This window comes from Saccoglossus kowalevskii, chromosome 2, assembly GCF_978046115.1.
Source record: "Saccoglossus kowalevskii chromosome 2, keSacKowa6.1, whole genome shotgun sequence".
Lineage (NCBI taxonomy): Eukaryota > Metazoa > Hemichordata > Enteropneusta > Harrimaniidae > Saccoglossus > Saccoglossus kowalevskii.
The window spans coordinates 6,797,411-6,823,851 of record NC_140642.1 but is presented as its reverse complement, the minus strand read 5'-3'; the positions used below and the strand labels follow the sequence as shown (position 1 = coordinate 6,823,851).

General features: G+C 34.3%; 2 protein-coding genes across 3 annotated transcripts in view; one reads left to right on the top strand and one right to left on the bottom strand.

Annotated features, from left to right (window-relative positions):
* Positions 1 to 1,972: 1,972 nt before the first annotated feature.
* LOC100375978 (RNA polymerase-associated protein RTF1 homolog) lies at positions 1,973 to 20,247 on the bottom strand. The gene is made up of 17 exons (XM_085508532.1): positions 20,041 to 20,247; positions 18,019 to 18,126; positions 17,508 to 17,625; positions 16,974 to 17,172; positions 16,554 to 16,762; positions 15,952 to 16,087; positions 15,292 to 15,375; positions 12,268 to 12,358; positions 12,005 to 12,087; positions 11,277 to 11,364; positions 10,138 to 10,245; positions 9,102 to 9,179; positions 8,870 to 8,991; positions 8,554 to 8,692; positions 6,357 to 6,467; positions 5,923 to 6,058; positions 1,973 to 4,572 (listed from the first exon to the last, which is right to left on the bottom strand). Exons 1-17 carry the CDS (start codon positions 20,128 to 20,130, stop codon positions 4,466 to 4,468), a joined length of 2,007 nt encoding a protein of 668 aa, XP_085364658.1. The 5' UTR covers positions 20,131 to 20,247; the 3' UTR covers positions 1,973 to 4,465.
* Positions 20,248 to 20,486: 239 nt separating this feature from the next.
* The window catches only part of LOC100375831 (zinc finger FYVE domain-containing protein 1-like), a 33,036-nt gene continuing 27,081 nt past the window's right edge, over positions 20,487 to 26,441 (top strand). For both annotated transcript variants that reach the window (XM_085508527.1, XM_085508524.1), the window contains exons 1-3: positions 20,487 to 21,457; positions 24,137 to 24,635; positions 25,239 to 25,462. In XM_085508527.1, coding sequence (XP_085364653.1) covers positions 20,555 to 21,457; positions 24,137 to 24,635; positions 25,239 to 25,462 — 1,626 coding nt within the window. In that variant the 5' untranslated portion in view covers positions 20,487 to 20,554. The remainder of the gene's footprint in view (positions 21,458 to 24,136; positions 24,636 to 25,238; positions 25,463 to 26,441) is intronic.

The window sequence follows — 26,441 nt, the reverse complement described above, 5'->3', positions numbered from 1 at the left end:
TCACCTTTTTTTTTATTTTTAAAAATCAATTGCGAAATAACGTTGCTCAAATTAGTGTTTTAAAAAAACCTGCTCGGAATAATTTGCTTTCCGTATGAATATGCAAATTAATACAAGTACTAAATATTAATTATGATCTATGTACATACATTATAGTTGATCTGTTGCATACTTTACCTCTGTAACTTGTAGTTCGAGACAACTGGAACATTTTCAGAAACTGTACAATATTATGCCAAAATATATTTTGCATAGACTAGTTTCCAAACAGAACAAAAAATAGAATATTTTACAGGTTTGGTTGATCTCAGAATGATTCTACTGCGAGTAGGAGTTACTCCTATTTTTAGGTTCTAATTTGAAAATCACCATACCGCTTAGGCAATTAAAGATTACCGAGGACGAGGGCATGCACCTACATATAAACGGGGCTTTGTTATAACACATTTTGCATATTTTTCTTTGTCGTATTTTTTTTAAATATCTATCTCCTGGACAATAAATTGTTTAAATTGTCAAATGGCGTCAAATTCGTCCCAAATACATTATATATACTTATAGTCTGTATAATTACACTTTTCGGCGACATTTGTATGATCCAAATCACCCGATAAATAAATAACGAAAATTGCCCGAAAACTGGCTTAGTTGGGATTGAAATATAAAAAAAATGTGTTCAATGAAATCGAATATGAGAGATTATTTTACCAGGAAATACCATTCTAACCTTACGTTTCGTTATACGATAAACCGCGTTGGCCTAACAAATTACCGTGGACTTCGAACATAGGTCTGCTTTTTTTTTCCCGTTGAAATTGACAATTTCATTTTGATAATGAATTATTTTATGACACTTCCAGAAAATCAACTGCAAGTAAGGATGGATGTAGTTAACGCAATTAGGAAATATAACATGATAAATCTGGGCAGTTTATATAATATTACCTCTATTTATGTCAAGAAAGCTTGGTGTTTTTTTTTCATATTAATTAGCCAAAATAAGCAGGAACGTTATCTCTCACTGCCCACTACTCAGTGGCGGATCCAGAGGGGGGGGGGGCATGCCCCCCGCAATGCATGACGATTCATATCATCTGGATTACGCATAGCTTCTCTGCGATTTTCGCTCCGTAATGTTAAGCGAAGCTTGCCCCCCCCCCCAATACATTTTGCTGAATCTGCCACTGCCACTACTTGACACACGTACCACCGAGAGACTCATTGATGCACTGTACATCACAGATTATAGCAATGCAATAGTCTTATTTGGCATCACCAACTATAGACTATCCAAAATACCACGTCACGTTTAATCAGCCTTCCGCTTCACAATATTTGACATCCCTGGAGACTACAGAGTTCCTCGTGTGGCAAATTAAAAAAATCATATGGTCAACGTCACTCAACGAGCGTTTTCTGTTAACATGTTAAAAAAATAATTCACAATATTTTAACACACACACACACACGCACGCACGCACGCACGCACGCACACACACACTGATGCAAGCATTTTCTTACTGGAAATTAATTCAGTGAACTGTGCCTCTGTTGATCTATTGGAATTGTGCATGTAAGCATTGGCAATGCTGAATAGATAGTTTCCGAGATCCTGGTTTTCATTGCACATCAAAGATTCAGGGAGATTCTTTTGGGGCACCAATCAATATTAAGAGTGTGGTAACTAAATCAAACTTGGGAGGCAGAATAATATAACATCTAGCTTGAAATATGTATAAGGGTTATATAAGCTTCATTTAACAGTTTGTAGAATTCTTGATTTGGTTAAAATATGAAATAATGAAGTAAACATTTCCAAGCACATTTGGCGAGGGCTTTAGTAAACATTTACCAGTTATGTGTTAGTAATACTCTTACAGTGCAAACAACTAAGATGAAATACTTTTATCAATCACTCGTACAAATTAATTATCTGTCCTGTGTTAGTAGTGACACACTTACAAAGCAATGATGAAATACAATTGTTTTTATTAATTTATTTTGATGATAAACATCACTTCATTGTGGAAAAAAAAAACTACAAATGGGAATGGCAGAAAAGTAAATAATTTACAAAATTCTCTGTGAAAGCAATACAAGTATATACAAAAAAGTGTGAATACTTTCTATAGGAATCTTGTGTGTTTGAATGTTCGGAACATCCAAACCATTGGCTTACATGTGTCAATGTGTTACCTGTTCTTGAACTAAAATACAATTAAACTATATGTACAGTGGTATTGGATAATATTAACAATCCAATAAACAGGTCATGTCCTAAAATTTGTGAAAACAAACATTGCCATGGAAACAACTTCACTCTTTTGACAATCTGATTATATAATTTTGGAAATGCTCAGTGGTTTTAATTTTATAGGGAGCTTTAAAAAGACGTTTCTAACTCCAAACCATCTGTAAATGGGTTATAGTGGTAGATTAAAAAATATTTTTGAATGAAGTTTTATTGAAATTTCAAGCTGTGCAGTTATTTGTCACAATTTAGTGACAAGACAATACCGTGCCCAGATTATTTAGGATCGTATTAGTATTACATGCAAACAACATCTGGCTGAACATTTTTTTCCAAGTAAGCTGCAGAGTTAACATTAAGTATCAAAGAAAAAATTGATTGTGAATATACTATGTTCTATGACAACCCTGTGCCATCTGATACTTATTACACAAAGTAATAACTATGGAGTTGTCACTGTGTTTAATAAGAGCAAAACATTCAAAGATAGTCAGAAAAATAAGAATCAAAGATTCTAGTAAAATTAAAACACTATCTTTACACAGTAATATAGTATACTAGAATGGAAACTCAAATATACACACAATTTTTTGATGAATAAAAACAAGTCGTTCAAAATGACAGTCTCTGTTTGTACATCTTCAAAATGATCCCTTATGAGCTAGATGGACTGTGTGAAATAGGCAAATGAGCAGACGGACGGATGCACAGACAGACAGACGCACACCAAAGGTGAAATTTTTAAGTCCCCATTTCAAACTACATCGAAACATGGACATGTTATTATATAACAGAGTACTGTGAATCTTTAAATGTTTGTGATTTAATAAATGCGAAATTTCACAAGGATGAAAACTGACAAAAGCTAGTGGGATTGTCTTCAGGATGCCAAGTGAAATGTTCACTGCTACAACATTTAGAGTTTTTTCGGATTTTTGAAATGTTGTTGTAAACGAGAAGCAGTTTACAGTAGATGCTCAATGCATTTAGACAGTCAAGGTTCATATATCATTTTTCTCTGTATTAGATTACAGACATGTTGGAAATTTTATAACACAAAAATAAACATTTAATTTTGTACATGTATTGATATTAAAGGGCAGTGGTAGTCATGTCATGTAAGTGCAAGGTATGGGACTCATATGAACAACAATAGCAACTTTGACTGTTGCGCAGAGCAACAAGTACAAACTTGGACGTTACTAAGCTTTAACTATGTAATTTCTTTGGTGATTGGATGATATCAAAAAAGTCACCAGCGGTAATTTAATAGTGTATATTGCGCCTTGGTCAAAACACGTATGCATAATTTCCATTGTAAAAACTCATTGGATTGCGGGGAAATCAATTTTTATCAAACAAATGTAGCACATGCATGGTGTGACAACCACTTCCCTTTAAAGAAGTGCTTTGAATATAGAGTTATTCTTGAAAAATGTGAACCCACAATTGTTATCAACCAGTATATTGCTTGATTAGAAGCAAATTTCCAATATAGGCATTTATGTGCCTATGTAAAACTGGCATGGCATTTACACAAGCATATGGCTTTTAATAGAACAAATATGGTATCCAAATTATAGAAGATGGTAGAACAGATGTTAGGCAATTTTATCTATTAAAATCAGGTTATTTGCATTTGTGTGAGTGGCAGTGAAGAGATCGACTACTAGAAGAGTCAATCACAACAACAAGAATATTAATTGATTTCTTAGCAGAGTAACTGCGCAAAGACAAACAGAAATGCCTTATAATAAGCACACAATCTTTATATGAGAATTATAAAATGTCAAATATATTCTGAATGCTGAGATCACATGGACACACAAAACATCTCCCAACCTTATCCCTATACTGAACATTCTTTTCAAATATACAAAACTAAATAATTTTCTGAAACAATTAAGCTCCCAAAATTTAATTTTGTGGAGTTTCTAAAACACATAATCATCAAAAACCTGCCATGATTTTTGGGTTTTCCAATTATTAAAATATTACACCATGAAATGTTCATGGATACCAACATTTTATTCATAAATATCACTTATTTATTAAAATGAGCAATCAGAACTTGGAACTACATGTATCAGGGAAGCAATGGACATGTAGAGTACTCTGTAGATTGAGATTAGAAACTATTAGTTTTTCTTGCCATCCCCTCATGACAATGTATGTTTTGCAGTAAATACAAGTGAGAAAAATGCAAATCTATGTTCATATTAAACCTCTTTTCTTTTTATATTCTGCAAGATTCAATGACCTCCTTGGAGCTCCATCCTTAGCGGAGTTTGCAGTTTTTTGTGCAGAGATTGGTTGTGGACCTGAAAGATACCACAATTCATAGTATTAGAATGGCTGTAGGTATTTAGAGCTTCCAGTAATTATACAACACATGTATCATATGAGCAACTGAGAAATCAACTATAATTTGTATCATATGAGCAACTGAGAAATCAACTATAATTTGTATCATATGAGCAACTGAGAAATCAACTATAATTTGTATCATATGAGCAACTGAGAAATCAACTATAATTTGTATCATATGAGCAACTGAGAAATCAACTATAATTTGTATCATATGAGCAACTGAGAAATCAACTATAATTTGTATCATATGAGCAACTGAGAAGTCAACTATAATTTGTATCATATGAGCAACTGAGAAGTCAACTATAATTTGTATCATATGAGCAACTGAGAAATCAACTATAATTTGTATCATATGAGCAACTGAGAAATCAACTATAATTTGTATCATATGAGCAACTGAGAAGTCAACTATAATTTGTATCATATGAGCAACTGAGAAATCAACTATAATTTGTATCATATGAGCAACTGAGAAATCAACTATAATTTGTATCATATGAGCAACTGAGAAATCAACTATAATTTGTATCATATGAGCAACTGAGAAGTCAACTATAATTTGTATCATATGAGCAACTGAGAAATCAACTATAATTTGTATCATATGAGCAACTGAGAAATCAACTATAATTTGTATCATATGAGCAACTGAGAAGTCAACTATAATTTGTATCATATGAGCAACTGAGAAGTCAACTATAATTTGTATCATATGAGCAACTGAGAAATCAACTATAATTTGTATCATATGAGCAACTGAGAAATCAACTATAATTTGTATCATATGAGCAACTGAGAAGTCAACTATAATTTGTATTCTGTGGTATTTCCTGATCTCGGTGTGAGTCTTTTGACATCACACAGCGCACAACTCAAGACATAACATCCTTATTCTGAAACATTGTTGGTCACTATGTAGTAATGCATGTGACCATTATCTATATAACAATGAAAGTGATTTTGTAACTCCGATATTTTACTGAGTTGATTTGTTTACTTTATATCATTCTATAAACACAAAGTAGCAACATTATGAATATACAATAAACACATACAAAATTACAGATTCAACACAGCAGCTTCAGGCTGCTTTCACTAAATGCACCTACATACACAGTCCTATGTTTCAAACATCTGTTCTTGCAATGCATGCATCAAGCAGAGCCAACTGAAACAGAGAACATTTACCAACAACCTTTGAAGTGTTGAGTCTTGTGGTTATTTTCAGTCATGATTGCACTACCTTAATCGCATTCATCTTTCAATAACTCATGTACAACAATGAAAGCTATGCCTACCTCCACCTGGGACATCCAAGTCTATTTTAATGTCAAAGTCATGTGCATGGAACAGATCTTCAGATACCCTTCTTTCTGGCATTTGTGCTGTAGATTTACCAGATGCAGTCAATTCAAGTCCCAACATATCCATGTCCTAAAAAATATTGGATACATTATAGAACATGTGGAGCATAACAATAAACATAATATAGGTAATTGTTATGCAAATTAGCTATTGTGTTAGGCTATGTTTCGGAGGATACTATACGAGTTATATACATTAATGTGCGTCTTTTCTCCAACCTGTATTGATCAGTGCTAAATAGCCAGCTGAGCTTTCACTTAATTGTTAATGTACAGTTCAAATGACCACACCCAATGTAATGGACACAAATTTATCTTTACACCAAAATGCAGCATATAACCATTGTGGTCTCATCTTGTTAACTTACATCTTCCGATTCCTTCTTCTCCAATTCTGCTTTTTTCCTTTCTTCCTCTTCTCGTCTTGCTTGTTCTGCTAATTTTGTTAAAAGTTCAACTGATGGCTGTATGTCTCGAGTCTAGAGGAAATAAACAAAATATTGCATAATATTTAGCAATTTAACATGTGCAAAACAAATCATCATATACCGGATTCGGCTGATACCCCGCCCTGGGCAATGTTATGGAGGATTCGATTTTTTAAAAGAAAAATGTGGAACAAAAGATCGCCCGGGCGATGTTTTGGCAGATATACGAAGCCCATATTGTCTGGAAAAATAACCCTGCGTTGATAAAAATAGTCTCAGAAAATGTTTAGAAAAAATAATGTTTTGCGTTGAGCAAAAATAATCATGCAAAGTATAAATTCAAAGTGTTTGAATACAATGGTGAGAGGTCGCATTTACGTGAACAAGAACATGCACTAAGAAGGAAAAGCATGCCAAAGTTGAAACGGGGTGCATCATAGACATGACACAACACATGCTGCGACAACTGAGTGATCAGCGACATCAATTTGGGACGCAATTGAACTTCAAGTACTTCTTTGCGAAACTTGCTGCGCGGCGATTCTGACATCAAGTGTGTGTTGATCGATGTTTGACCCCAAGTCACGCACTGAACTGGCGCGTTACCTTAGCAACCTTTTTTTTTTCGTGGTCCGCGCATCGATCTAGTAAAATTGTTATTATATCCAACGGTACTGTACTAGTAATTACGCAACTTGTATGCAACTCTGTACTGGCTTTGAATAAATCAACGTTGTTTACTTAGTTCACTGCTTTTCTAATTATGCAAATTTGTTTACAATATTGCACGGGCTCTAAATATTTCAACTGTGTAATGTATTGCTTTCATGATAAATACGCAAAGTTATTTTTTACTATTGTTAGGGCACTGACCCGGGGGTATTGAGTCTGTTTATATTTCAATATTACCGTCTTGATAATGCATTGAATTCGTAATAATTACGCAAACATAAACATGGGCGCATTTAAATCATTGAAAATAATAGTAGTCAGGTGTCTACGGAAAGTCAAGAAAATATTGTAAATACTTGTGATTCATCGATGTTCCAATGGTGAATTATTTTATTCGAAATGAAGTGAACATGTAATATAAACCATACTATGCGTCAAGTTAAATTTTACTATAATATAATAAACTCTGGACAGCGCACTTCGATTGCAATATTCACGTACATTTAGTCTGAACTCTAATAACCACGTGCGGCATTGGGCAATGACCTCGAGAGTTCACGCACTGATATTTAAATTTGGGCCATCCAGCTTGACGCAAATCAATATAGTTACTTGTCATTTGTTAAAAAAATCTTTCAACTCTCACAAATACCATGAACGCAAAGAGTTAACTGGGGGTTAACTGAAAGGGAATGTCTTTTTCGGACAAAAAAACATGTCAATACAAGATTATGCGTGCAAGGTTAGATTTATAGAGCGTACATGACCGCTTAACTCTGTTTTTTAATAATCATGTCGCATGTGAAACGCAGGAGACATTTTAGTTCGCCCATTTCTTGTTTACCGATCTTGAACTTTTTGTCTGGAATGCGATACAGACAAAGATTAAACATTACTGATAACAACCAAGAGGCTCGAATAAGGAAGGCTTGGCTATTTTAAACTTCGTAAATAACATTCTTTTCAAGCGTAGACTTTATTCGAGTCTAATAAACGTAAGTGAAATGTATTTTAACGAGTAATAATACGCAACAACAATTCGTATACAGCATTGGTTTTATTGGAGTTTTATGCTTTTCGACTTCACAGTGAATTATTTTTAGCGTCATATTTGAAATAGCGCGCTCGATACAAGGTGTCTGACAGGAAAATTGGGTCTGTAAAAATGTTTGTTGGTTCAGTCAGGCAATGTGTGGACCAAAACATCGCCCACTATTTGAAACATCACCCATGGGCGGGCTTTAGGATGGGGGGGGGGGGTATCAGCCGAATCCGGTACATGTACAACAATGCAGTATTAATTATTTTCTAAAAAGCCAGATACACAGAAGGGAAAATGGGTATACCATCTATACATGTCAATTACACTGTTTAAAAAAGTGAGAAGGAATAGATGAAATTATATGTTTAATTATTTCAGTGACTAGCCGAAGGCCATAAAACAATTGATTTGAAATGTTCTTACCCTTGTCACTAGTGGTTGTGGCTTTGATTTTCTTCTTGTAAATGGATCGTCTTTAGCATTGACGAGTTCTTTAATTTCCTCTGCCATAGCTATTTCGGCATCCTTTATGTTTTTCTGTCTATTTCTCTGATTTATATAACTGAAATAATAAACATGGTCACATGATAACAAAGGTACCAATTGTGAACCCACATTATCCAGGTTTCTACTATTCCCATCCAGTCTTGTAAGGTCAACTACTTACTAATAACTAAGTGTTCTCTCCTGGCTCTAATACTGTTCTTTTTTCTCTGATACTGCTTACTGAGGTACTTACCTGATGGCACTGATATTCTTCGTTCTCTGTTTGTCCAACTCTTCAGCTCTTTCTTCCAAATCTTCTAACTCTTTGGCATACATCTTGACTTGTTCCACATCCCCTTGTTGATCAGCTTCATCCTAAGAATACAAACAATATTCCAAGTGTCAGAAGTCCAGTCCAGATCATTTCATGTTTGATGAACAAAGATGGGTGTAATGTACACATAAGTGCTCAATTATTAACTCACCCTTCGTTTCATCAAATCTGTTTTCTTCATGGCGTAGTTTCTGGGATTCTTTCGGAACTTCTTTTTTTCTTGCACCATCTATAAATAATAAATGTTATTTAGACTGCAGAGCAAGTTTGTCAGGACCGAGGCTGACAGAATATTTCCTAATATATAGCATTGATTCATGAAATCAGTAGCCTATATGTCAGTGTTAGTATGATATTCAGTTCAGACTGCCTTCCTTGACCACTGCAAATACGAGAAATGCAATACTTGCATGTTTTTGAAAATTCAAAATATTTAGTACTTTGGTTTTGATGAAATCCCAAATGTTTACCAAACTATCTGGGTAAGATTGACAACAGCATTGATGTAGACTGGAAGGTATGTGATATTCAGCAAGTTTTAAATTCATTGATTCTTCAATATATCAAGTTGGTATTTTTCACAGAATAAACTTTGGTCATACATGCTACATGCAAAATAACAAGCTGGTCATTTAAAGCATTCATGAGACACAAAATGCTCCACTTTATGGCCATTTTTTAGAAATACAAGACAGCGGATAACATTTGTTATTTTTCCCATAATAAGCATTGGTCATACATGCTGTAGGTAAAATATCAAGTTGATCTGTTAAAACAGTGATGAAAAAAAAAAAAATTCTAATAAGAAATCCAATATGGTGGCAAAATCACATTACTGCTGTCTGCAGGCGTTCGGCATGGAAATGCAAAATGCCAAATTTCAAAATAATCATATGAATGTGGCATCTGTAAAAAAAACTACTTTCTGTTCAAAGATGGTAGCCAAACCATTATAACATTATACATAGAGGTTAAATAAATTTTCAGATCAATGCATTCTATTTTTCTGGGAAAAAAACATGGCGAAAAAGACACATGACCATTACAATTTTTATTCATGAAATAGGTAGAGCCCATATATCAATCCATACAAACATAATTATGTGAAAATCACTCTGCACGATGAGACTATTCTGCATCATAGTATATCTACAATGTTTCCAAATACTAGGGATCAGTGGACTAACCTTATCAACATCATCTTCATTGAAGTTGTATTTCAATGCACTTTGTATTTCTCGGTATTTATCCTCAATTTCTTCTTTTGTTGGTAACTGAAGACCGTTTAACATTAGCTGATGATAACAAATAATATTTAAGATTTTAATGACAAATAATGCAAATTGTAGATTAAAGTTGTATAATCTGCTAAAATTAGTGGTAACATTGAGTCACGAACCAAAATCGATAGTTATGGCATTCACAAGTTGAAACTTGTCACTCATTGGCTATTTATCCTGAAACAAGACAAAACTGTTTTGAATCCTGCTCCAGATTATGTTCAACACAACACAGCACAGCACAACTAGCCTAAGACTAGGAAGTATGAAAACATTGCAAGCAAATATAAGGTGTCATCAAGGATAAAGATTAAGGTATGCAACTTCCATAATCATGTACAATGATATGCAAATGAGAAGTAAACTCTCGTGATTTGGGAATGTTTGAAAACGATCTGTCAGTATGTAACAGCCATCATCGAAACCATAGCATAGCATAATACATCATAAAAACAACCATAGAGTTGCATCCTCGTTGAAATTCAGTTTTCGGTGATACATGTACATCACGTGTGTGATACATGTACATCACGTGGGTGATACATGTACATCACGTGGGTGATACATGTACATCACATCACAGCCTCCCACTGTTTTGTGCATCATAATTTTCTACAATCCCCATCACATGATCACATGACCTATTTCAACCCTTAGCGTTGAGAAGGGTCCCTTTGCCCATGTAATTGTGTCTAAATATTGTGACAATATTTCGGTAAGGTTTGATCCTCTTCATGTGGTAATATTTAAACAAAAATGTAGCTATTGCTGCTTTACGATTCAGTGGACTCCAAGCCGCAGAAAACTCAATCACAATCAAATCTACCAAAATGTCACAGAATATCTTGCAAATAGTGTAATTGTTACAGTTGGTATACGACACATACTAATTCATTAAAGGCTACAAACAAAATATATCTCGAAAATACAACTTTAAACAGACATTTTATCCCTAGTACGTCAGTGATACATTACATATCATACATTACATTATCCACAGATATAGACTATATATTTCACCAATGCAAATAACAAATAACACAAACCTCTTCTTTCCATTTAAAAAACTCGTGTTCTGAGAACTCCTGGTTTGATACAAATTCCAGCCTAAAGACTCTTTCCTGTGTTCCATGTCTATGTGGATATAAACAAAAAAAGAAGAGATGACTCAATATTATACTACTAGTTTATCACCTGATATCACTCGTTTGTAGAGCAGGTTGATATGTGCGACATCATGGGCTAGTATTATCCACAAATCAAACATGCATTTGTAGTTATGGCTGCCCGTGGTTTTCAAAATCTTACACTTCATAGAAATATTTTTTTTTAAATAATTCCACTTGCTAACATCTTACGTAAACAATTGTCTACTTCCAAAGCACATAGTCACTATAACAACCTGGATTAACACTTTCATTTGAATAAACCAGTAATTGACAATCATTATAAAACATGCCTTCTCATAAACTTTTAGATTGTTCTTGAATCTTGTCCAACATTTAAATTAACAATGAAAATGTATTCTATAAATATAGAAAAATATAGAACCTCATGCATTCTGATTATCCAAAAAGTAGAAGTCAAACTCATGATGAATACTCTCGAACAAGCCTGTTAGCCATTTGTCAGATGTTTGGATAATAAAATGAGTATCCAATATCCTTTTTTTTAAATATGTGTCTGAAGAGCTTTATTTTGTAATACAAAGGCTCTCTGATATTCAACATTAGTATATAAAGAATAGTGTCACCATGGTATGTGGCTACCTTACCTTAATCTGAGACCTTTATTTGTTTTGGTACTACCTAGCTGATAGATCTTAGCAGTCTCAACAACATCCGTAATTTCAGCAACCTGAAACACACCATACAACATTTACAGATTGTTAATTTATAAGCACGCTTGAAAAAGATCACACCAATGACAACCACGGTTATATTGTATAAGCTCTAATTTATTTTATTGAGAACATATAAAATATGGTTCTGCAATGTGATTTTGACACCCAACATGTAAACTCAAAATACAACTTACCCTGTAAACTGGTCTACCATCATTTGTACCAATTCCTATCCTAACAAAGCATCCTTTAACAACAGTAGTGAAAAATGGCATATGAACCCACCTAAAAGGCAAACATAGAGCAGTGTTAGCAATTGAGTTGCAGTAAATAGCAAACATAGAGCAGTGTTAGCACTTGTATTGCAGTAAACAGTAAACATGCAGCAGTGTTAGCACTTGTATTGCAGTAAATAGCAAATATGGAGCAGTGTTAGCAATTGTATTGCAGTAAATAGCAAACATAGAGCAGTGTTAGCACTTGTATTGCAGTAAATAGCAAATATGGAGCAGTGTTAGCACTTGTATTGCAGTAAACAGTAAACATGCAGCAGTGTTAGCACATGTATTGCAGTAAATAGCAAACATAGAGCAGTGTTAGCACTTGTATTGCAGTAAATAGCAAACATAGAGCAGTGTTAGCAATTGTATTGCAGTAAATAGCAAACATAGAGCAGTGCTAGCACTTGTATTGCAGTAAATAGCAAACATGGAGCAGTGTTAGCACTTGTATTGCAGTAAATAGCAAACATGGAGCAGTGTTAGCACTTGAGTTGCAATAAATAGCAAACATAGAGCAGTGCTAGCACTTGTATTGCAGTAAATAGCAAACATGGAGCAGTGTTAGCACTTGTATTGCAGTAAATAGCAAACATGGAGCAGTGTTAGCACTTGAGTTGCAATAAATAGCAAACATAGAGCAGTGTTAGCACTTGTATTGCAGTAAACAGTAAACATGCAGCAGTGTTAGCACATGTATTGCAGTAAATAGCAAACATAGAGCAGTGTTAGCACTTGTATTGCAGTAAATAGCAAACATAGAGCAGTGTTAGCACTTGTATTGCAGTAAATAGCAAACATGGAGCACTGTTAGCACTTGTATTGCAGTAAATAGCAAACATGGAGCAGTGTTAGCACTTGTATTGCAGTAAATAGCAAATATGGAGCAGAGTTAGCACTTGAGTTGCAATAAATAGCAAACATAGAGCAGTGTTAGCACTTGTATTGCAGTAAACAGTAAACATGCAGCAGTGTTAGCACATGTATTGCAGTAAATAGCAAACATAGAGCAGTGTTAGCACTTGTATTGCAGTAAATAGCAAACATAGAGCAGTGTTAGCACTTGTATTGCAGTAAATAGCAAACATGGAGCACTGTTAGCACTTGTATTGCAGTAAATAGCAAACATAGAGCAGTGTTAGCACTTGTATTGCAGTAAATAGCAAACATGGAGCACTGTTAGCACTTGTATTGCAGTAAATAGCAAACATAGAGCAGTGTTAGCACTTGTATTGCAGTAAAGAGCAAACATGGAGCACTGTTAGCACTTGTATTGCAGTAAATAGCAAACATGGAGCAGTGTTAGCACTTGTATTGCAGTAAATAGCAAACATGGAGCAGTGTTAGCAATTGAGTTGCAGTAAATAGCAAACATAGAGCAGTGTTAGCACTTGTATTGCAGTAAACAGTAAACATGCAGCAGTGTTAGCACTTGTATTGCAGTAAATAGCAAACATGCAGCAGTGTTAGCACTTGTATTGCAGTAAATAGCAAACATAGAGCAGTGTTAGCACTTGTATTGCAGTAAATAGCAAACATGGAGCAGTGTTAGCAATTGAGTTGCAGTAAATAGCAAACATAGAGCAGTGTTAGCACTTGTATTGCAGTAAACAGTAAACATGCAGCAGTGTTAGCACATGTATTGCAGTAAATAGCAAACATAGAGCAGTGTTAGCAATTGTATTGCAGTAAATAGCAAACATGGAGCAGTGTTAGCAATTGAGTTGCAGTAAATAGCAAACATAGAGCAGTGTTAGCACTTGTATTGCAGTAAACAGTAAACATGCAGCAGTGTTAGCACTTGTATTGCAGTAAATAGCAAACATGCAGCAGTGTTAGCACTTGTATTGCAGTAAATAGCAAACATAGAGCAGTGTTAGCACTTGTATTGCAGTAAATAGCAAACATGGAGCAGTGTTAGCAATTGAGTTGCAGTAAATAGCAAACATAGAGCAGTGTTAGCACTTGTATTGCAGTAAACAGTAAACATGCAGCAGTGTTAGCACATGTATTGCAGTAAATAGCAAACATAGAGCAGTGTTAGCAATTGTATTGCAGTAAATAGCAAACATGGAGCAGTGTTAGCAATTGAGTTGCAGTAAATAGCAAACATGGAGCAGTGTTAGCACTTGTATTGCAGTAAACAGTAAACATGCAGCAGTGTTAGCACTTGTATTGCAGTAAATAGCCAACATGCAGCAGTGTTAGCAATTGAGTTGCAGTAAATAGCAAACATAGAGCAGTGTTAGCACTTGTATTGCAGTAAACAGTAAACATGCAGCAGTGTTAGCACTTGTATTGCAGTAAATAGCCAACATGCAGCAGTGTTAGCAATTGAGTTGCAGTAAATAGCAAACAGAGCAGTGTTAGCACTTGTATTGCAGTAAACAGTAAACATGCAGCAGTGTTAGCACTTGTATTGCAGTAAATAGCAAACATGCAGCAGTGTTAGCACTTGTATTGCAGTAAATAGCAAACAGAGCAGTGTTAGCAATTGAGTTGCAGTAAATAGCAAACATAGAGCAGTGTTAGCACTTGTATTGCAGTAAAGAGTAAACATGCAGCAGTGTTAGCACTTGTATTGCAGTAAATAGCAAACATGCAGCAGTGTTAGCACTTGTATTGCAGTAAATAGCAAACATAGAGCAGTGTTAGCACTTGTATTGCAGTAAATAAAAAACATAGAGCAGTGTTAGCACACATGGAGCAGTGTTAGCACTTGGGTTGCAGTAAACATGGAGCAGTGTTAGCACTTGGCCGATTGCAGGAAACTCATCCAATAGAACAGAAAGATCAGTTGTGTAGAGAGATCTTAATGCCTAATAGTACACATAAACACATCTCATTGTTTCATGAATTTGTTTATTTGTTTTTATATACAGCACACCTTTTCACTGAAGCATCAAACTAGAAATGTTGAAACATGCATGTAAAACTTACCTTTCAAGTTTATGCCTTGATAGTTTGACCCTGAGTAAATCATCTTTACTGTTCACAGTATGGGACCTACGCTCTTCATATACACTGTCATACAAAATATAAAAGTATTATTACATAGGAGGCTGATGAAATACATGGAACAGAAGAGTTTGTTGCACCATCTTTGAAATGTTCAGAATTATCACTGAAATGTAATCCAGCAAACTATCACTAAAATTTATTTTCTGAAAATATTTCTCCTCCAATCATGATGGTCTCTGGTCATTTTACCCACAATAGTACAGAAATATGACGACAGACTGGGGATGAGATTAAAAGCTATATACAGTTAATCTGTTTAAATCCTTTGTTATAGTAGAATAACACATATGTATTCAGGATATACCGGTAGCTATGGTTGGAATACAGAATGTGTATCACATGTACCGACATGAACAACATTTTCTTAACCCATTTTTCTTTTGAAATACAAAACATAAATGAGCATAGTACACTATAATACAACATTTATTTACACAATTTATAAATTACTGATAGCAAATAAACTTGTTTGCATAAGTGTTGATCAGACTTCCTATAAAATGATCAATATATATATGACATTTTTGTTTTAATGTCTGTGGCCACACAGTTTATGAACATTATTACATCACGACTTACTCCTCATCGTCTCTGTCTGAAGCCCGGTATGAGTCGTCACTTTGGTCTCCACTAGAATCATCATTTTCATCACTTTCACTTTCTGAATACACATCACTCACTTTAACTGGCTGTTTCTTGTTTGCTTGAGCCTCGGCTTAAAAGATGAAAATATAAGGTCTTGAAATGTTGTCATTTGTAAAATAACAATTTATGTTCCAAAATCAGCTACCATGTGTGATACATGCAAAATTATTAAAATTAAACATTAATGATGTAAATTAGCTACCTAATATACTTCAGCCTATCTCTAGACACTGAAATACACACAGTATTTCAGTAAATATATTTTGATATACACAAGTTACAAAATGGACAGCATAGCAAAAAATACAAATACCTGTATACAGTAACAGTGTTGCTTATTTGTTCTCGCACTTTGGTGCACAATGATGACTACCCTATATTGGTTTGTGAATCTACCCAGGGCAACTCTATTGGTAGACAGAGTAGGTATTGGTAGGTGGGTAACAACCAGACTTTCACTATTGGTCTAATTATTTGAGAGAATTTCAAAGTCTTTTTATCAGGAATTGATAAACAGGTTATGGAAGCAAGAGTACCTGTCTTTCGCTTCTTCTCTCTTTCTGCTCTAAGGGTTTTAATAGCTTCAGCTTTCTTATCTCTTCTTTCATCTATTGTCCGCCTCCTTTCTTGGCTTCTCTCATGTGTGGTTTTTACTCTGTGAACATGTCTAGCCTCTCCTTCATGTTTCTTCTGTCTCTTCATGTCTTTCTTTTTGGCTTGCCGCAGCTTCCTTTCAATTTCAAACCTATATGCAAGTTGTCAGAGATCATTAGATAAAACTAACAAACATAAAAATATACTTGTAGTCCTTTCCCTACTGTACTGGTAGAGTGAGAGTGGTTCACTAAACATGTATCACTCAACAAAATTTGTTGAAATGCTTAAAGTTGAGACATTATTTTCAATCTAAAAAAAATAATAAAATACTGAAGAGCAGATTATGCCTCAAGCAATACCTTGTTCTTAAAACTTCTCTTTTTTCAATTCTGTTGAACAATTCCTGTTCTCTTTCTTTTTCTGTCATAAGTTCTAATCGTGCTCTGTCCTCTTCATCACCCATCATATCATCTGCATAACCATCCCGGAATTCATCTGAATCTGAATCACTTGAGTATGACCCAGATGACTTGTTGCTTTCAGAGTCTGATACTTCCCCTAAAAGTAGACAACAACCCACTAAATACACCTTTATTAAAACTATGGAATGCTCAGTTTGGTTTACATTGAATATTCATCTAGTAAATAATTGCTATTTCAACAATGTTTTACACCACTAACCATGGTTTTAAATATACCGTTCCTATGACAAGACTATTACGCAACCTTAAACTACACCAATGCCCAAACTACTTAGAAGCTGACCATTAAAAACATTGGGTGGGGGGATGGTGGAAGAATTGCACAAATTATACGAACTGGATGTTCATTGGACATGGAAAAAAAAATTGGATGATTGGATGATTTTGAATGTTTCCCTAAACCAAACAAACCTTCTTCCAAAGATGACTTCTCAGATTCACTTTCTGCAGCTGAACCATCAGAGGCAGCTGTTTTACGAGTCCTCTTCTTGAGTGGTCTTTTAGTTTTCTTTTTGCCTCCTGCCATCCACTATGGAGGGATGAAATAAAACGCATAATAGTTTAGTAGAAAAAAAACAAGTTTATATCTGTCAGCAGACTGAGACGACTGTATACAGCCTGTTAGAGGACTCACAAAACATCCTGCATGTGAATAGTAAATTCACATGAAAGAAGTCAACTGATTAGTTTACATCACAGCAATTCGAAGTTGGAGACACTGAATGCCCATCAAGGTACATGGTGATGGGTGTTTGAAGTGTTATCTCAAACAGGGTGTTTTAATATTGCATTAATTGATACATACTGAATTCTTGCACCATAACAAACTGAAATGTATACTGCTTTGGGCATTTACTGATAATGTTGGTCAAATGTTCAAAGAAAAGAACCATAAATTATGTATAAAATTTACAATACCTACCTCATCGTCACTGTCTGAGGTTTCAGAACCTGAGGATTCACTTTTCTGACTGTTGTTCTGTGGTTCTGGTTCAGCTGAACGTTTTCTCTTTGCAAGGGATAACAAGTCCTAAAATGGAAATAAAAAAAACAACTTGCAGCTTAATATGTTTATGCTGCAGTAAATTAGATTCCATGGCTTCATATATAATATGGAGCAATGTGCTTAAAAATGAAGATCTGCTACTGTCCCCATTATTTACACATTTGCAAGAACAATTAGAATATTGATGCATACAATGCAGTGTAGGGCAGTTTCACTCAGTATTATAGATTGACCAAGTACACCCAATTTATTACTGGCTATCAATAACAATGACCAAAAATTCCTGCGGATGAGCGATTTTGTAAAAAATGTAATACAAATTCAGTTGAGGACGAACAACATTTTATCCTAGATTGTGAATTTCTCAATAAAGAAAGAGGGGAGCTGTTTCAAGAAATAGGATTTAAAAATAAACTAAATAAAACAGATAATTTCATTAAAATAATGACGTGCTTCATACCCCTGGCAAAGTTTCTAAATAAGGCAAAACAGAAATCAGGTATATGATAGCTATCACCTCTACATTGGGAGAATCCTGTAACTATCCTTAAGTTGTTTTTCCTATTAAGCTTTTAACATCTTTTATTTTTAATTTTATCTTATAGTCTAGCTACTGTATTTTTTCTTATGATTTGTATTTTATTAACCATACTGCGCCCTCTGATGGCATAGTAGTGTAATAAAGTTATTATTATTATTATTATTATTAATAAGAAAACTGACATGAAGGGTTTGTTACAAAAGTGCAACATTAATTAACAAAATGACACAGAATTACATTGAATGCTATTTAATTAGCATGACAACACAGAGGCTCAGTGTTCTGTGTAAAACGTGACGGGTGACTAATCCAGTCGCTGTTCATATTCTAAATAGTATGTATAGCATGTATGTGTATATAATGAAAAAATATTTCCAGAGTAAAAATTATTGGTAATTTTTGATAGTTGTATATGATTCTAGTCAAAGTTTTTTTATCACATTACTTTTTTTCAGAAAGGGACTGGCATAAAATATATATTCATGAAAAATATTACGCATACTTTTAGTGCTGTCATTAATTGTTCCAGTTTTTTTTTTTTTTTTTTTTAATTGAGGTAAGTTAAATGTTTTTTTCTGAATTTATAAAGAACTCAAAAAACCTTTGTCAGAATAGTGACAAAGGTGTAAATGGGTCACTGAATACACAAGTAATGTTTCAGCACTAACCCTAACACCAGCCCTGCAAATCAATTGTACATGTCCCCGCTAGATAATTATAGGTGTCCTTAGAAGAGCATATACAATTAAATTGGGGAGCACTGGACGGTAGGATTTGAGTTAGGATAGGGGTGCAAAAACTCATTCTGTTTATTTTACAAAATTTGGAAGTTCCATTACTCATTTGCAAAATTATAATATTTGGTGAGAATAAGGCAAAATTCAAATAACATTTTGTTTAGCAAGATAGGTATCTTTTTAAATAATATTTAAATAGGACAGCATAATTAATAACACTAGTTGATTTGTAAGCATACACCTAGGTCCAGCAGTTCTGGAAATATTCAATGCTACAAAACTGAGTAGAGAGAACAAGTTGAATTTAATTTATTGACCAGTTTAGTTACTTTCTTAATTTTATTTCTCATAATTTCCAAAATTTGAATTTCGTTTACTTTTTAGGAATGTTTCTCTGCAATAGTACACGACGCGAAACTCTCAAATACTCGTGCAATCAATATTTATGAACTAAGAACCAAATTTGGAGACTGTTTCACATATAATGGACTATTTGTTTTAAATATTACGGACTAGAAGATTGCTATCACAAGCAATCACAGGGGGTACTTGTGACGGTCTTTTTGTTCCTCCAAAATCCATGTGATGCATGTGATTCTGTCAAAACACACTATTTTTTCTTTTACTGTCTAAGACGAATATTTAGATAGGTGCTGGTACCTCATCAAGATCAGCAGGGCTGTCACTGTCAGAACTTTCGGAATCGACAAGAATTCGACTCTTCCTTTTCTTTCCAATTTTCGTAGCCATGGCCAATAACGGGTCGTTTCAACGAAGACAAACAGTAGTGAAATCAAACGAGGAAGTCTAATGACAAACAGACAAGGCGCAAATTACCCACAACACAACACGCTATTGCATTTGATAGTTTGTTAAATGTGTCCTCTATTATCCTCTTTCGCTAGTTAGTTGGATCGCTATCAAAATATATGCTGTATATATTAAAATAAAATAAGTTCAAATTTTAATATCATAAAATTAAAAATACACTATATCAAAAATTTCATTTGAACTATCTGCCTACAAAAAAAACACTGAATAATAATAATGTAAAACAAATATCTCTATGTTTAAATGTTTTGTCACGTGACCCTTATGACCCCTTTTCATTTCGCCTTTGCATACATAGTCAGCTGCGACACCGTAGTGACTAACGAAATACGGGGATTTCCAAATGTCGATGTCTACAATTACTTTTCAGGATTATCAAGAAACTGGTAGGATGGCCAGCAGAAGTAAAGGTAATCGTATTAGACCATATCGACGGCTTTGTCAAGAGAAATTCGCTTGCAGCGGCGACCCCGCTGTGTATGAATGTGATGAGTGTGGAACATTACAATGCGATCATTGCGAAAAGAACCTGCATCAGCTACCTAAATTTCTATTCCACGATCGCCAAAAATTAATTCATGAACAGGAACAGAAAATGTGTGGTGTGTTCTGCAATCCCCCGAACGATGCTGTAATAAGGTGTGAAGAGTGTGACATTTTTATGTGTGCAGATTGCGACGCCAAATTACATTCTAAAGGGAAAAAGAGAACCCATGAAAGAAAAATAATACAGTTGACCCTTAGCGAGCAAAGTTCACGGCCTGCATCACAACCAAAAATAGCAACACCAAAGCAAGAGCATCCAGATAACAATGATGACTTTAAGTCTGCTGATTTTATAACATGTCATTTCAGTATTAATAAATCTCCCCCTGCTAAGCCCTCATCACCTGCTCAATCTAAAACTAGTCCTATTGCCATTCCCGGAAAAGCAGCCATAATCACTCCATTAGATATCAGTCATCCTCATACTGCAGTTGCCATGGTAACACCGCATCCATCAGAAGAGAAAATAAAGAAGGAAGAACCATCTCCCACCCTTCCTGCAACTCTTGAATTGGCCGGTCCTCAGCTGCAAAAAGGGATCGAAGAAGCAAATTTTGATGAGATGCAAGGAAAGAATGGTATGGATGTGATGGGTGAAGGCAGCATGGCTTCTTCGCCTAAGGATGATGTAAAAGAGTTTGGAAAAGCCAAAATGGATCTCAAAGGATTTTTGTTGGTTGATGACACTGAAAAATTACAGGTAAGTTGGTGATGTATACAAGTACTGCTGTAGTCACGTACAATGGGTTTTAATTATTTTTACCATCTTCTCTGGTACAATGTAAGCAGTGTTATCTCTGAGCCTTATTTTTGTATTTTCTCAGTCAGATTTTCAGTGAAGTTTGGCAGTCTGAGAAACATTTTTTGTAATTTCAAGTATGTTGTATTTGAAAGCACTTGATTCGAGTTGTTTTTTAAGTTGATATAAAAACATTTCTCAGTAACAATTTTCTTAGAGGGAACACTCCTGTTTGGTGAAATCTGATCAATTAAATGTGAAGAGGTATGTAAAACAGAAATGGTTTTATTGGAAAATTTGTGAATTTAAAACTAAATGAATATTCTTAAATATTAACATATTGAAATTAAAAATCTGTGATAATTAATTTGTTTACAGTATACGCGTAAGCAAAATAATATACTGAATTTGCTCTATTTGTAAAGAACAGAGGTGCGTGTGTACTTTTATTAGAAATGCACACCTAATAGAGCAACTACAGTATTCATGTATCCACAGACTTTAAGAATAAGTATCAATTTTCTTTTATTGATGTAGCTTATTCTAGAAAAAACATTAGAGAATACAGGGACGTGTGGGAAACATTTGCATTCAGTTGTTGGTTCCACTCAAACACTGCTGTGGTGTAAATAAAACATGTTGATAATCCAAGAAAGGGCTTATAATTTACATTTAGCTAAATTTTTAACTTTTTAGTTCAACTCATTGCTATTTAATCTATACATGTATCTACCTGTAAATGACTTGCATAATACATTAGTGAGTACGATAGTAATGTTATGTTAATGATCAAGTTATGTTAGATAATACATGTACTAAGGTTAGTTCTAGTTTGTTACTATATGCTGATAATTTACTACAAATTTCTGAAACACCTTACAGAATTCAATAAATCTATTACAGGAATACGGTACTGTCATAAATGGAAGCTTCAGGTGAATCTAACCAAGACTAAAATTATGATTTTCAAAAATCAATTTAATTACCAAACTCAACATTTAATATGTGTCAATACATACTCTTATCTTGGTATAGTTTCACAAGCAAATGGTGAATTAAATGAGGCTTGAACTTGCCTAACAAATAAAGTTGCCAAGGCTATGTTTGGCCTTCAAAAAGTGTTACCCAGAAATAGACTACAAGACCAAGGCTATATGGATCTATTCAAGGCTATATAGATCTATTCAAGACTATATGGATCATCAATATGGGGTGTTGATAATATGGACAACATGAAATGGGATAAAACACAAGATGAACAATTGTGTATTAAATCTGTGAAAAATTATCAGGGTAAACAAATTTTCACCAAATCTAGCTTGCAGATCAGAACTCTGCATTATTGGTGGATATTATAGAAAGTCTTATAAACTATCGATTTTGGCAAAAAAAAAACAATTCTCTTACCAAAACAAGCATTTTATGAATACCATAGGACACCTTGTATTTGTTCACAATTCTCAGTGTTCTTCACATTCCAAGATAGCAGGTGGGTGGCCTAATTAGCATAAATTATTGCATTCACAGACATTTTGTTTGTATTTACATTTTCATGTACTGTAAAAGGGTTAATTATTCACTGGGTTTTAATTTTGCTTGTTTCGCTGACTGGAAAATGCGCTAAATTAAAACCCACTGAATATGTCTGAAATGGTAAATTAGCCAAATTTAAACCCAGTGATAATTAGTCATTTTACAGTATACATCTACCATGGTGTCCATATATCTTTCTCTTTGACTATGTTGTGTAGTTGTTCTTGCGGATTCTTTTGTTGATTTTTGTCAGTTTGTTTTGTGTTCTTGGATTCCCCTGTATGACTTTAGTACCAAAAAAATCGACAGTGGTTTAAAAGATACATTATTTCCACTTTCCAGTATATCGTATCCAGTGTGATTGTAATGTTAATTTTGTACATTAATGCATTGTGGTGACTCTACCTTCAGGGCATACCTGTGATTCCACTCCCGTGTTGGCTATGCCCTGGTCCATTTACTTACTTGTCAAAATCTGACTTCATATACAAAATGCAACCAAACAAAAAAAAACGTCAGATATGTGAAAATAGAAAACTGGAAGTCAGTTGCCTGTATAAGGAGAGTCACAGAACCACAGCAATCTAACAGCAATCTGACGGTCATTGCTGTCTAGCAGCGATATGATTTCACGAGTAGAAATTAAGAACCACAAATGTACACTGTAACACTCATTACATCAAAATGAACACTGGAAATCAGAACATGTAAATATTGTACACACGAAAAGATTGAAAATGAACAACATTTCTTCATGGAATGTACAAAATATAGAAAACACTGAAAAAAATTCCTTCCAAGTGTTTAACTTCTGAAAAGTAGAAATAATCAAAAGAGCAGAAATTTATTTACCTAAGGAGTACAGTTCAACTGAAAAACACATGGTTGGACAGATTGGAAAATTTTTATTTAACATTTTTTCTATTAAAAGAGAGAGAGTTTATTTTTCATTTTAAACTATTTTACCTTATTGCTGTACAGTGATGAAAATGTTATTTCCAAAGAATCAATATGACATTGTTATTGATATTTAAAGTTGCAAATGATATTAACTAGCACCCATACCTTTCATCTATAAGACGTGCTTCACATTTCTATCATTTCCAGGTAGCATCAGCTGAAGATTTCATTACCAGACTAAACTGCAGAGATGATGATACTGTGAAAGTTGTGTCTATATTTGGTAATACTGGAGATGGGAAATCCCATACTTTGAATCATGCATTTTACAAGGGTCAAGAAGTGTTTCACACCTCAGCATCTCAAGACTCATGTACTATTGGTGTCTGGGCAGCATTTGACTCTTCACAAAATGTCATCACTCTAGATACTGAGGGATTATTAGGTGTATCACCAAATGAGAACCAAAGAACCAGGCTTCTCCTGAAAGTATTGGCAATATCTGATATTATCATATATCGCACATGTGCTGACAGATTACACAGTGATCTGTTTAGGTTTTTAGGTGATGCATCCCATGCCTATAGTAAACATTTTGCTGATGCTTTGAAAGCTGCTTCTGATAGATGGAAAATGGAAGTACCTTTGCAAACTTTGGGACCAGCTGTTATTGTTTTCCATGAAACGAAGCACACAGATCCATTAGGTAGATTCTCTTAAATTTTTTTTTTCAGTGTTTATTATTTGCAATATTTAGTATGAAATGATGTACCTTGTGTGGAACTCTATTAGGTTTGTTCATTTCATGATGCTTATTAGAATATTGTCCCAACCAACAGGTTCAGGTACTTCAAAAGCGTATCTGAGGGTAAGTTGTGCAGGCATTCAGAAGTCACAACACTGGTGTGTGCATGTTGATCTGTGTGCATGCAGATGCCACATAAGATAAGTGTACATGTACTACCAAATCTTTTGCTTTGATTAGCTAAATAAAATTCATTAATCTAGCAGTAAATTTGGTTTTCATTGTTGACTATTTGTATTTTTACATACATGTAGGATCTGTTTCTTCCAACTGAGTGTAGCTTAACAAGTGTTGTCAAGTCAACAAAATAATCAGTAATGCGAACTTGACCTGTGAGGCATCTGTGTACTCTCAGAACGTAAAAGCAGATCAGTGTTGTGGCTTCTGCATGCCAGCACAACTTAGATTATAAAAAAATATGGAATTTGAGGGTACAAAATCTCTGTACTACATACCGGTAACCTTCAGAATAATAGTAATGTTATATTCTATTTTTTTTTAAAGGAAAGTCACCAGGAATTGGCAACAAAACACCAGTAATGTTACTCAAAGAACGATTCAAGACTTCAGGTCTCAATATTGATGCATTCAGTTCACTACATTATGTTGGTATAAAAACCACCCAGGAATCTGTTTTCACAACTTTACAACAAATTATTAAGCAAAATATTGATGACAAGTCAGTTCGTTCTCCAAGATCACCAGCCATCATCTATCAAACACTAAAGGTATTTGAAATGATATTCTTATATATATCATAAACATAATTATTTTGCATATTAGAACTACCCATAGAATATGATAGAGACTGTATATACATGACTATTTATAAGTTTCATGTGCTATTAAAACTTGTTTATGTTTGTTCAAGCAGCGATAGCTGTGGATCTTTTTTCTCCAATTTTTTTTTTCATAAACTATTTTATATGTCATTAGTGCCAGTTTGTAATGGCCATCGTCGTAATGTGAACACTGATAGCATAGCATAAACTCTGCATAGCAATGTTATACATTGTACATTAAATCCCTTGCAAGTGAATAAAGATAGCCACTGGTTTGTGTCCCAGTCTCCAGAGCGCGCTATCTATTGTCCAGTCCAGTTTTGTCAAGCAAACCTCAGGGTTTCCCTCATAAGATAACAACTTAGTTCCTGGTTGAAATTTCAAAAATGTCATCATCTTAAGGGGCTAAGCTTCTCTGTCAATTTTGCACATGCAATTGTGTTTTAAAAATATTTCTGTAAGATTTGGTCATCATCACGGGGTTATATTTAAACAAAAATTGCCAAAATCATATCTTATTGTCGCTTTCATAGTTGTTAATTTTGTAATCACAGCAGCACGTCTTTGCAGGTAAATGTTTGAAATCCTGACACATTTGTTACCGTCTAATGCATTCTTCTGTATATGCAATCATGAACATTGTGAACTAAGTTGCTGACACAATCAATAAGATTGAGTGCAAGTCTTAGTGAATGTAAATTACCATAAAAACTCTATTAATTCGCGGTAGTAAAAACGGAAATTATTGGTTTCTGGTGCGCGAATTAAAAGAGTACTTTTAGATCGATTCAAAAATAAGCTGTTTTCATAAATTTATTAGTAATTTGTTTTGTTTTCCAATGAACACGATTACAGGACGTTTTTTTAGTGCCTCTGAGACTCGTGGCTAGCGACATTCATGGCATATAGTCGGGCAGAGAACACG